Below are 13,747 nucleotides of genomic sequence, written 5' to 3'. Positions count from 1 at the left end.
TTGTACCGAACGATCCTGCCGGGGAAAATCCTCGGTCGATCTTCTCCAAACTCGTTGAGAACCCAGAGGCAGCTTCACCCCTCGCTTCCACCCTCTCGCTCTTACTTTCTTATTCTTCTCCCCACACGCGTCATAATCACATTTAGCGAATACCGAGGCCATCTACCGAATCGCTGGACTTTTTTCCAAGTTTTTTTCTCCTACGTCCTCTCCCGCGTCCGTAATCCTCGTTCTAATCCCACTGCTCACTCCATTAAACTCGCCGAGGCATCGCGTTGGTCTAAAATTAATTGACCAGCGAAAATCCCATTTCGCAATTTTCTCAATAGGCGATCGCAGTGGAAACGTAGCGAATTTTTTATTTTCGCACTTTCCAACTTTTCGTGTTTCAGCCGTCGAAGGTGAGAAATCAAAATCGGGATAGTTGGATTCAAGGAATTCCGCGAACTCCGATGATCATCAGGGAGAGGTTTTTTTTTCTTGTTAGTCGAACGGAAGGTGGAAGTACGTTCCCCGTTTCCAAGTCTTTCATCGGAGTTTTGTCGGTGAATTTCTCTACACTCCGACAATGAATATGAGAGCCATTAGGGTCCCTGGAAGTTCGTCCTGTATGGTACAGGGATCCCGTCTGCCTCGTCAGCTGCCGCTCTGCCAGGACTGGTCGGTACGGTTGTAGAGGAGAGGTTTCTTTTCATTTCGTAACAAGATCAGGAGCTGCAGAGTCCACGAAGAACCAGTAGAGATAATTCCTTCCTTTCAGAGGCACCGGGCACCTCGTGGGTCTCCGGAATGAATTGCAGAAGAAAAAAAAAAAAAAAAAAAAGAAAAGAAACTAGAGAACCCCAACCTACCCGTCCAGCTTCCCGGTCCCTAAAATTTTTTTCCTCGGATCCTCCCCGCTGAGAAATCGATTGCCATACGTTTCGCGAACGCTGGTGACATTCGTCGAAATAAGATGTGGACCTTCCAGCTTTTGGTATCGAGATTTGCCGAAAGTTAATTACATTTTGGTTTCACTTCTTTTTTTTTTTGTTTTACTTCTTTTTTTTTTCCAGTCTGTACCGCGAACGACGTTTCGGTGGCTCGAGGGCTCCAGACTTTCTCGCGCGATGGATTTGTAACGACACACTCCGGTGACATTGTGCTTCGAGATGAATGGAAACGGCGTTGAACGCCCTTTCAAAACGTTGGCAAACAATGATCCGGCGGTAAGCATATTGAATGGAAAAATTTATGATGGTTTACTCTCCACATCAATTTAGAGTTCGCGTTGCAGAACATAATAGAAATATATCGTATCTCAATTCCGTGGAGGACAAACCACCGCGTTCGTACCAACGCCGACTCGTTATATTCTCGAGCTCGTGATTTTATCAAAGGCAAACATTTCAATGGATCTCGATAATACGTCGTAATACGAGGAACACAACAATCTTTTCAAAATCAAAGTATCTTTTTTTTGTTCCGTTACATCGTATAATACCCACTTTGAAATGACGGCGAATTGACGAAGCTAATGAGAAAAAGGGCTTTTGCAGTAAGCGAAGCGGAGTTAGCAACCTTGAATGTCCCAGACACCGTAATGAGGCGATAGTCTGGCTTTAAAGTCACTACGAAGATACGTCTATGCCAAGCAAATTGAAAATAACCTCTCGATATTTAACATCCGCGATAGCGACACTGACTTCTGCTGTACCCGTACCCCGCTCTATACCGAACCAAACTCCCCCCCAGCTTCCCGTGACTTACACCGCCACCTCCAGCCTTCTAAGTTTTTCTTCTGTCGCAATATCCTGTTCCAGGATACGAGAGTCCGATCAGATTATTCCTCGACATCCGTACGTTACTGTAAACCAAACCATCGGAGCCAGGCAGCGTGTCCTACCATCCGAAGGGAAAATAAATTTTCTTCGCATACGCGGTGTCTCCGAACCGAATGCAAAAATTCAAACGGTGGTCCGGTGAAAATGTTTTTTTTCTCATTTTCCGAATTCGAATTCCGCACAGCTGGGGATTTTTTATACCTGCGCCTACGAGATCGATATTATTTGGATTATTATTAAATACGAGCTAGAGGTTGATAAAAAAATTCACAAGATTGTCCCAATTCCGCAAAACCTAAAAAATATGTACATATAAACGCGAACGAACGAACTCGCGATTTGTATATGAAAAAAAAAAAAAAAAAAAAAAAATCGTTTCATCGCGTTGGCGTTAAAAACTCAAACCTCGAAAGGGTCAGGGTGTTACGTTGGATTCCAGGGTGAGAAAATTTCTCGCACGTATGTTTTTCTTCCCTCAATTCCCATGGTCCGAGAGCCGCCGCCGATGGATCGGAAAATAATTGAGCAATTTAAAGTCACGAAGCGGTCGCGCTATGCGATGAGGGGGTTACCCCCCCACGATACACAACGTACGCGTTGCACGCTCCGTCAAAGAAGCCTGCTCTCTCGCAATAGCCGACCGTTCGCTGCTCCTAGCCGTGACCTCAGCGACCGTCCGACAAGGGCAAGTTACCCTGAAACTGCGGGCGCCGACAATTTTCATCCGGCTTTTTAGTCCTCCGGCTGTCGCGTGGTGACCGATAAAGGATTTTCCTGGCTTTGCCGCTCCGACGATATTTAACGAACTTTGTCAAAAGGCTAATTAACTATAGGAAAAGTGTTGTTTAATTTACTACGAGTTTCGTTGCAACGCGAGCGCTCGTGTGTGAGAACCGATCTAATAATATAGTCACTCAAGACGGACGCCACGTCAGCGAAATTCTCCTCTGGGATACTCGGTGTTTGTTTTTTTTTTTTTTTCTTCTTCTTCTTTTCTTCCACCGAGATCAGCGACTCGCTTCTGCAGTTTCCGAGAAATACAATGACGTATCGAAACGGAGCGTACTTACAATTGGACGATACCTAGGTCGCGGCGGTTACCTACTTAAAGAACTAGTGGCACACAACCGCTTATTTATACACATACGCTAGATGAGACGTGGCTAACCGATGAAACGCGGGTATGTAGAACAGACGAAAAGATCGATGAAGAAAGAAAAAAAAAAAAAGAAAAAAGAAACTCCTGACTTCGAATGCACGCCAGAGTACAAAGTTTAATCGAATGACTTGATCCCTCCGACTGCTACGAATTGTTTCGATAAATCAAAACTAGACGAGTTGCGTCGAGGCGAATTCTGTTACCGCGCGCTATCTGTATTGGGTTTCTTCGCTATCTGAGAGTATGCGATTTGCGATACGTCCGTCCCGAGGAACTAGAACTTACGCGTCGCGCGACGATATTTAAAAATTTCATACGGCGGAGGAAAAAAGTTCCGACAAAAAAGGGTAAAAGAAAAAAAAAAAAAAAAAAAACAACCGAGGCAATCATGTGTGGTAACAAATCTTATGGTGTGTAAAAATAACATATTAGTTAACCGCGATCACCGATCCGAGCATGGTTTTTTCTCGAAGACAAGATGATAAAAATGAAAAAAAAAACAGAAAGGAAAAGGAAAAGAAAGGAGACCGATGAAAAAAATTAACCCGCCTCCGAGATAAGCTGGTTGGAATAAAAATATTTCGAGCTGCCCGCCGCCGTTCGTGTGAGTTATAACAGTCCACCGCACGTTCAAAAAACCATAACAAATAATCTGCTTCCACTCTTCTTTATTTCAACTGTTCTTTCTCCTTATCTGAAATGTCCGGCGCGTGTTTTAAAATCCAAACTTCCAGCTACGAGTTATCGAACTTCGTGAAGAAATGCGAAAATTTCTCGATTAGATTTCGCACGCGCTTCTTTCGCGAGATGATCTTCTCTCCTCCGTCGACGCGGGAGAATGATTCCATTGTTTCCGGGTGGTCAATATCATGCGAATTGTTTTTTTTTTTTTTTCTTTTTTCTTTTCTCTGCAGATTCTCGGCACAAGTCGTAATCTCGTGTCAAATAGAATTAATTTTTTGTCTGGAATCGCGAGCGATGTAAGCCCAGTTTTCAACTCTTTCCGTCATTTTCAACGGACCACCCTAACGGAGACGGTTTTGCTGAACTCACCACAATCGTCTGGGTGGTACTGAGAAGTGGAGAGAATTTTATGTACATCTACGCGGCTTCTTATCAGAATCTATTTGATTAGAGAGCCCTGCCGGAGTCAAACCAGAGTCGTTGAAGCATAATGAAGAGACAGTGAGAGAGAGAGAAAAGGAGAGAGATATAGAGGAAAAGAGAAGGACACTCTTGACGGTGACGAGACGTAAGTTGAAAGTGGCCACGACTGGCGAGCACGTACCATGCAACGGCGGGCTAAGCAAGTTGATATGGTGGTAGCTTGTGTGGCATCTAGAAAACGAATATATATATATATATATATATACCCGGGGGTACTGCTAAGAATATATCAACGGGTAGAGAGAAATAATTAAGTATTTATAAGTCATACAGGCGCATAGGTATGTACGTATACACGTCCATGTATATACGCGGAGATCCAGTAGAGTGTACGGAACGCCGAGGACTGCGATGCTCATTATACTTCGCGGCTATGAATTTCATAAACAAAAATCAAAGGTAGCTAACGCTACGCGGCGATAGTAATTGCGGTGAAAATTAGATATCAGACACGCCGCGAAACACACCGCCGAGTCGCGAGTTGGATTAAACTAATTTTGAAGCGAGTCTGAAAAGTGAGGCGTGCATTTCCTGGCGTTTGGTGCGGTTGTCTTTCCTCGCGGGTGGCTTCGCCTTTCGAGACGAAATGAAAAAAATAAAATAAAATAAAATAAAATAAAATCCCCGTGCGTATCGGTAGCGCGGTCGTAAGTTTTCGAAAGAATCGATTCCACGGATCTTTTGTCTCGGCGTCGAAGAATCGATCGAAATAAAATTCACCGTCAAGGACAGGAGCGAATCAATCGGGCAACGGCTAACGAAATAATTAGACCACTCCCATGTCGTGAACAACGAACGTAAGACGACGGTACGAATATACATATATATATACACGTGAATTCACGTTACACGTTATACACGTTCGTGTAATACTCACAACAATGATTTATTATCCACTGTAAATCGAGTGTGTGCATTGTAAAAATCTCGAGAGCTAAGAACGAACGAACATAATCTATAGAAAGGAATCGATGGCTGACGTTATTTTTTATACACTACGTTGCGCGATTAAAAATCCGATTGTATCGGATTATCGCGTTGTCCGAACGGGTATTTTTCGCTCGGATTCCGCGTTCGGTGGATATATCTCTTGATATTCTCTGATGAAAAAATACAAAATTCCGGAAGATGGCTTCGGATCGTCACGTTCGCGCGAACGATCCCGCATATGGTCGTATAACGCGAGAGTGCGCTACGCGTGACGTTGTAGAAGTTCCGAAGATGCGGAAAAAAAAAAGAACGAGCGTTAAAAGAGGCTCGAGAATTTTTCTCAGCAATAACACGTCTTGCCCTTATGCGGGTGTTGCGGTCGAGCATCTGAAGGCCATTACGTTACTTTGGATACGTTACCCATCGCTCGTTGTCGCTCCGACGGGCGATATTTTCTCCCGGTATAACAACAACGGAAGACGCGCGATGGTAGAGGTTGAAAGGAGCCGGGGGGGGGGTTTAGGGGGTCGGGGAAAAAAAAAATCGTTCGCCAAGTTCACAGAGAGAGAAGCTGGGAGTGTCTCACCTCGTATCATACCGAAGGAAAAGTAAGACCGTATCGAAGAATGCATTCGTAGCCGAGTAGCACGGGGAATATCAGGGCAGAACAACTGCGCCGGAGATAACCTTCTCTAGTCGTTATACAAACGCTTCTTCACACTCACTAATGGAAACTCGAAAGCAAACGTCCTCAGATTGCGACAATTAATTCGTTGGCTTTTCAACGTATAGTGAGACATTTTTTTTTTCTCTCTGTTCTCTACAATTTTTTTTTCCTCATCGGCGTTACGTTAATTATCTGTGTCACGGAGATACACGTCTCGAAAGTACAGCTTCTCGCGCGGAGCGACCGCAACGCATCCTGAAAGTATCATTTTTTTTTTTATTTTTTACAGTAATGAGAAAGCGCGGAGTAATCAGTAGGCGATGAAAATCGCGGTGATTCGACCGATAGTATCAAATCTGGAAATCAAAGTTATGCGGAACGATTTTGTTTCGAGTGCGACCGATAAACGCCCGTTCGCTGAGATTTGAGGTACGAAGTAACTCACCGGGGATTGGAGAAAAAAAAAAATAAAATAAAATAACGTTCGGATCGCTCGATATATACGATTTCCCATTATCTCTGAACGTTTCCCATTACATATCAAATTACAGAGGAACAAGGAGTTTGATCCTGGAATTTTATATCCCACTAAAACCCTAGAAACTACGGTGGCCCTTCTTCCTCAACTACTTCTTCTTCTTCTTCGTCGTCTTTTACTTGATTTTGGTTTATCTGTACGAGTCTACGATCCTCCGGAAGCGAATTGCAAATTGTTGTAGACTATACCAGCAGGCGGGGATTTGAATTGCTAAACTTCATTTAGTCGACCTTGTGCTCTACGGTGAGGTATTGGTATACATATATAGAGGTATACGAATTACGAGAATGAAAATCAAAAACTAGAAACAACTTCGATTACACCAACTTTCTTCGGCGTGCTCTGCGCCCTCCGCGATCAGATATGTGCGAGGGTCATTACGGATCAGTTGTATTTTTTCTCTTTCGTAATTAATTGAATCGAATCCCATAAACAAAAGATTATTTCTCTCCGGATCCGAGCGGGCGAGAGTGGCGCGCTTTGAAGAATGACAAACCTGCTCGACCGGGCGAGACAGCGAAAAAATATTCGTCGTGCAGATAGCCGAAAGGAAAGAGGAAAACTCGGAGAAAGATAAAAGAGAAATGGGTCACTCCGTTAAACATCTCCGCTTTTTCTCATATTATTATCATCGTCATCCCAGTTGCCAAGAATACGAATAAAGGGTCTGTGACCCTCGTCTGAAACACGTACCTCCCGAGGAAGTATAACGCACGATTTTAAAAACGTCTGCGGCAGCGGTAATAATGTATATCCACCGGCGGAAGTTACGATCATCTGTTTTTCATCCGTTGCATCGCATCCTCGCCGATGCCCCGAGAGTTTTCGAGGGCTTTTCAGCTCCTGCAGGAGTTTCAGGAGCTCGTCTGTATACGGGGTAGTACGTGTGCACTGGAGCTTTATACACGTTTAGCGGCGAAGTTTTGTCAGGTAATCATTAGGGGTTGATATCCGCCGTCAAGCAACTTCCGGAAACAATCATTCAAAGGGCTTTACCCCGGTACCGCTCTGTTGCCGATGTTTGATCAATAACAACGGCGATAATCTCCGACGTTAATCAAAGTTGGTTCGAAATCGATCGGGTGATCTCGACCATCGAGGGGTCGAAATTTGCGGTACCGCCCGGCTACGGAAATTCTTATCAATATAGTTGTAAACCGGTGTCCCCCGTGTTGTTGTGTACCGTACACACCATGGCGCGAAGTGGACCGTGGAACGGTAGTAAGCGTTGATCGCTCTGTATTTCGTCAACATCGGACGAATTTCCGGTCCGATAAATAGAAACTTGGTAACAGGAAACAGCAGGCGATGATGGTCACGCCGACGAATCTCCCCCTCCCCCTTCCCCGCTGTGTCTGATTCGGTGTGGAAAAGATTTTTCCTCAAACACGTTTTACGCCCTCGAAATTCAATCGCTACCAATTTCGTATTTAGTTATAGTCGATTTTCTCAGTCACATCCGGAACAATCGAATTGCCTGGATGTCGTTCAGATCCAGGAAATTGTTCGAAATCTCACGGCGAGATTTCACGAATAACAAGAAAGTAAATATCTCCATACTGTACGTATGTTTTGTCCAGGTATCATTTTTGAATAAAAACGCTTTATTTTTCACTCACCGACGGATTTGCAGACGTCTCCTTGGAGCGACTTTCCTCCGAGCTGTATCACGGCCATGAGAAGGTCACCCAGGAGGAGACAGGCGACGTGGTGCGTCTGGCATCGCCAGTGAAGTACGTGGTGAGCCGTTGGCAGTAGCCACCCGGCTGCTAGGGTGGCTGCCAGGAAGACAACGCTGATTAGAAATCCAATCGGATAAAGGGTGAACCGCATGTCAGCCGCCTGGACTACCTCGGGTCTATAATTAGAAGGTTAAACGCACGTGAAAATTCCATCGCACGGTCGCAGTTCCGATTAACACAGATCAGAGACATTATTGTACATAAATACAAGCATGAGACAACGGAATAAAGATCAGCCTGGATAAAAAATTTCAGATTATATCGATACGGTGGAACATAATAAAATAATTAATTAGTTAGTTGGTTCATTTTTTTTTTTTTTTCAACAAAAATCGTTTCGCTCATACAATCATTAGCGATTTTCGATAACAATTTACTTCCACATGTTGATGATTTTTCGAACCAAGTTTTTTTTTTTGGTTTTCCCTATCATTTTCCTCGCTCGTTGCTCTTAAGCTCCGGCAAAGCGGATTAAGTGTTTTCGTGTGTATCTGCGGTAAAATATCCTACGCGTATATGTATGTAGGTATGTACATAGGAACGAACCAGGTAGTTAAACGGCGTTAAATTCCGACTTGATCGATTATACGGTGCATTAATATGCCGTGTATATTGGAACGCGGGATTGCAGACGATTATCGTGATTTCAAGCTTTGCGTACCTGCCCACCATATTCCGAGCTATATCTACCCGTACCCCGTGTATGCGGAGGACCAAATAGAGCGCAAAATTATCATCCTGATTATAATCGCGTTTAAATTTTCGCGATAACGAAGAGGAATATCAAATATTAGTTTTTCATTTTTCATTTTTTTCAACATCTTCCATTAGCCGTACAAGTTTCGCCTCATTTTTTTTCGTCCCCCTGAACTAATTACAACCGATCGTTACACGTTGAGAGAGACGAATGAATCATCGAAGCGATTAGATATGCACCGAATTTTTTTACGTTCCTATTAAAAATCATGGAGTACGCGTTATTAACCGACGGAAATAAAACGAACAACGGAGCCGGTATAAATCCTTGACGATCTTACAGCGTCGTATAATACGTAACGTGTCGTTATTATAGTATACGGCAAAGAAACGATTCGCATTAATTACGCGAGGAGGAACGGCGTCGTTAATTGGCGTTAAAAGAATTATTGTCATCGTCAATATGTACATGTACGTGTGTACGCGATCCGGAATACGACGTACGAAATCAACGGCGAGGAATTAATGGAGAAAAATGATTACCCGCACCGAACGCGATGACGCAGCTGGACGGATAAGAACCCCGAAAAAAAAATTGATCGACCGATCGTTTCGATAATAACGCGATCGGAATGAACCGATAGGGCGTCGAGGGTGGAATTAGATTGTATCGGAAAAGCACGGAGTAAAGACGACGAAGTGAAAAAATAGAAAGGACATCAGAGATAAGGGGCCTCGTACGAGGACCTGCAACAAATGCATCGTCCGATGATTGATCGGCCGATCGGTCAACGAGTGATATTTTAACGATCTTTTGATTAATCCTTAACAGATTCCGTGTGCGCGGATGTGATATACATCTATGAAGTACCAATTATCGATTTGATCGATGCAAGTCGCGGGATGGAAGGAAAAAATTAATTCACATCTAAAGGGTACAGAAAACGATCGACAATATTTGCAATTGTTATAAATATACATCGTACCGATTTTAAACGTCGAAATTAATTTTTTGCGCTGTAACGGCAAGCCGGGTCAAGTGGGACGGTAGAAAAAGAACAAACGTCAGCGATCCTCGTCTGGACTCGCGGTAGTTGCGGATCAATTGGCCGTTGATTGTGACGGACGAGGATTGCCTCTTATGTACGATAAAAACTATGTGATTATATTCGTTTAAACTGCGAACACCATATTATTTCGATCGGTGTGTTTATTACGAGTTTGATATTCAATTCTCTTCCCCATCTGAAAGTTTTCTTTTAATTTTGTTGATTTTTTTTCTTCCTCACTTCGAACGATCGCGTCGTCGCGAGGAACGGTGATAAAAATTACCTTTCAGAGAGATCGTCGTACGGTGGAGAAAGCTCTGCGGTTGTAATAAAGATTGAAGATTAAAGCTTATCTCCTTTCTTATTAGATTACAGACGTCGACGAGAGCATAAATGACGCAATGAAAAATACGCCCGAGTATTGTACCCCGCGCATTCAACACGTAAACGTTTATTTATTCATTCGTTTCATATTATACATGTGTATCGTCGTCGTGGTCGTCGAGTTTTTCGCGTGCAACCCACTCGGAAGGAACACGCCTACTTATAGGTCATGAAACTAGGTAAGACGTACGATGACTTTGAGTCATCGCTCGATGTTTCACCTGCTGCTGGTCCCGCTGTCGACGAAGCTTGTAAGTTTTGACAGGTGAAAGCGAACGTATACCGGTGCGGCGAGCGTGAATTTTCCGCGCATAAAATTACAATAATGCAATCGAGGTGCGCTTTGGAACGCGATGACCGCTACGTATACACACCTTCGTAATTCGAACGCACGTAACACGGCGTAACGATTTCATCGAGAAGTTATGATTCCATTTGCGGTACGAAAGGTGTTTGGTTTCACATTTCTGCAGATGAAATCGTACGGGCGCGCTAATCATTTTTTCAACGTAGAATTCGAGACGATCTGATTACATTTGGCGAAACCAAATCGTACAGTTGTGCGAGTTTTGCCGGAACTGTCTATAGAAATCTGGGTAAAAGTAAAACGAATTAATTCCCAGAACGTTCGAATTTGGCAATCGTTTACCGTCAAATTCACTCCGCTTTCTAAAAGAAAGGACGTGCGAGTAATTGCAACCGGAACACAGATGGAATGCGGAAATGTACCAGAGCGGAATTCGAACGACTTGATCGATCTTATTCCAAGTCCAAAAAAAATAACGATCGATCTCCTATCGTTGAATGGCGAAGACTCACCTCTGAGGTGCGTGTTCGACGCAGGTGAGGACCTTGACCGATTTCCTGTCTCTGGTCCTTTCGATGCAAAATTGTCTCGGAGGTAGGACGAAATCTTCGAACTGCATGGATCCGTTGGCGAGTATCTTGCCGTCACTCACACTCCCGACAATGGTGTGATTTCCGGAGGAGTTGCATACGGGAAATCCGTAGGTGAGTTCAACGTCGGCGATGTTGTCTATCAGCGGCGGTGAGTCGTTCGGCTCCTTTTGGTACTCGCATTTTTTGGCCTTCTGATCGAAAACCGCGTCCGCGCCGCAGCACTGTTGGACAACGGGTTTCATGGTGGCTTTGGCCGTTATAGCGGCCCTCGGCAGGCAGACCAACAGTCCTTCTTCGTCGGCGCAAAATTTACCGGGATTGTACTGCTGGCCGATACCGCTGTTGAGTACCACCTGACCGCTGTCAAATAATATGAAGGGGTTCCACTCGTCCTGCGCTATGTAGGTCAACACGCCGTCGCGACACGTCGGTTTTGTATTTTCGCGTATCGCCCAGGTGTCCGGAATGCCGACCGGACTGGATGCACCCGGTGAATAAATTATCGGCTGCCAAGGTTTTCCGGAGGGCAGACAACGTCCCGGCTCTTCTGCGCCGGAAGGCCTCGCCAACGTCGATCCCGTCTCGCAACACTTCAACACCAAAACGTCCTTAGTTTGCACCGCCGGTTCCGAAAGCGCGATCGTCGACGAAGCGAGGAGTAGAATCACGCAGATTTTCAGCTCCATGATTACTATTTTCATAGGGAATCGTCGACGATTGTTAGCGTCGTAGCGCGCGGAGGCCGCGAGCGCGAAGAATGCGGTGAACCGATATTTATCGTCGCGAAAATCTTCGATCGTCGAAGAATAAAATTTTCTTTTCGTCAAACTTCACTTCCGAGGTATGGGAAAAAACCGAAATTCTCGGTCCTAAATGATTTCTTTGGATTTCAAAACCCCATTGCCTCGTGTTCCCGTGATATCCACTGTCAAGTAATCGGTGTCCACTCGTATCATACGGCGGAGAGAAAATCGACGCGTCACCACCGCTAAGAAGTTTCGGAGTCACTAAACCGAAGAACCGAAACACACGCGGCATCGAACACCCGGCCGTGCATCCAGCGTGGTTTTCGTTTGCGCGCGCACACATTTTTACCCCCACCAAATGGGGCCGGACTAAAGGTACATACGCAGGTATGTGTAACGAGAGAGGAAGAGGAGAAGATAGAGGTAGAGGGAGAGAGAGAAATCGAAAGGAACGGTAAACTACGCGAGACTGAAATCGAATCAGGAATTACAACGCCGATGAACTTGCTAATTTTTTTTCAACGATTTCGCGACCGTCTCTCAACGTTTGACTCACAAGTGAGTCATATATTTTTTATAACGACACTCGCGGCGTCTTTGAAGTGAAAACTTTTGAAAAAAAAACAAAACAAAATAAAAATTCCCTATCTTCTTTTATATTTTGCAGAAGAATCCGCGACGAACGTAGGATACGATATACGTGGATGTTGTATACCGAGCGTATGTTAATTTGACGTGGATATAGCAGGTGATATTTTCGGCAGGGAGGGGATGAAATTCGATGGAGTTTATTGCCGGTACTTTTGGCACACCCTAATATAACAACGCATCACAGATTAATAGAGTTTTAGCGTCCTCAAACGTGATTATATACGATATGGTGGTTATGAATGATTGGCCTAAATTCCGTTTCGTTTGACGTTTTATTTGAGGACGACTGCTTAAACTTATTAAATATATTCAAGGACGCGTATATATGCGCGCCTCTTTTCACTCACGTTACAATGACTTTTATTCGATTCAAATTCAATAACTATGTATATACATATACACGATTTTATACGCAAGTTGTATAAAAATAAATTGACGAAGTAATTTATAAAAATCTTCTGAAAATTAAATATTACAGAAACGATTCGCGGTCGTTATCGCGAAGGAATAGAAAAAAAAGTTTTCAAAAAAAATCCTTCTACTTAAAAAAAAAACCCAAAAAAACTCAACTTGTTAGTCACAATTATCCCCACATCGTATCTATACTACGAAGTGAGTTTGAACTAACAATAAGTAATCGAGCCCTCGAGGCATTTGTATACCGTGAACGTAATCTCGCTTCTGTTCCTCGTCAATTTCATTATTCATTCGCTCAAAAGCTTAAAAAGTATCCCGAGTTGTGAGATAAAAACCGATTGTATAAAACGGTCCCGCAGTTCGCGGGTTTAAATTGGAACCACATGCGCGCGCGGTAATTTGAGGTTAGCGATTTTTCATCCTCATATTCTTTATTTCTAAACATTTTTTCCTCGACGCGCGCCGGTATGTAGCAGCGCAAATTTTTTTCTCTTTCGCCATCAGCCGAAAGAAAAGAAAGAACAAATATACGGATGAGTATGCAACTGGAACGGAAATTCTTAAAACTCGAGCTGCACTGTACGGCGCCTGCAGAGGCGCCATATTGCAGCGACGCAAGGACGCTTCTTTTTGTTCAATTTAATTTTTTTCGCACATCGAATACCGAACGTTCCGCAGATGTGGATATATAATTGCTGTAAGCTCGTGCTGAAATCTGAATGCGACAAATAATAAGCAAAAGTAAAAATAACGATTATAATAACGACTGCAGTGCGTGTGTGTGAAATTTAAGTTTTGGCAAACTAAACGATCCCCGTTTCTGTCCCCAATTGGTTTCATTATTTATCGAAGAAATCGGTGACGCTTATCACCTTGAA

General features: G+C 43.8%; 1 protein-coding gene across 1 annotated transcript in view; it reads right to left on the bottom strand.

Moving 5' to 3' along the window:
* Positions 1-12,072, bottom strand: part of LOC105690714 (probable G-protein coupled receptor Mth-like 1) — a 74,296-nt gene extending 62,224 nt beyond the window's left edge. Inside the window, exons 1-2 of the mRNA XM_012408759.3 lie at positions 10,975-12,072; positions 7,904-8,142 (exon numbers count right to left, since the gene is read on the bottom strand). Of these exons, the coding sequence (XP_012264182.2) occupies positions 7,904-8,142; positions 10,975-11,756 (1,021 nt within the window). The 5' untranslated portion in view covers positions 11,757-12,072. The remainder of the gene's footprint in view (positions 1-7,903; positions 8,143-10,974) is intronic.
* Between the last annotated feature and the right edge of the window lie 1,675 nt (positions 12,073-13,747).

The sequence above is a fragment of the Athalia rosae genome, chromosome 3 (assembly GCF_917208135.1).
Source record: "Athalia rosae chromosome 3, iyAthRosa1.1, whole genome shotgun sequence".
NCBI lineage: Eukaryota > Metazoa > Arthropoda > Insecta > Hymenoptera > Athaliidae > Athalia > Athalia rosae.
This window is presented reverse-complemented; position numbering and strand designations above follow the sequence as displayed.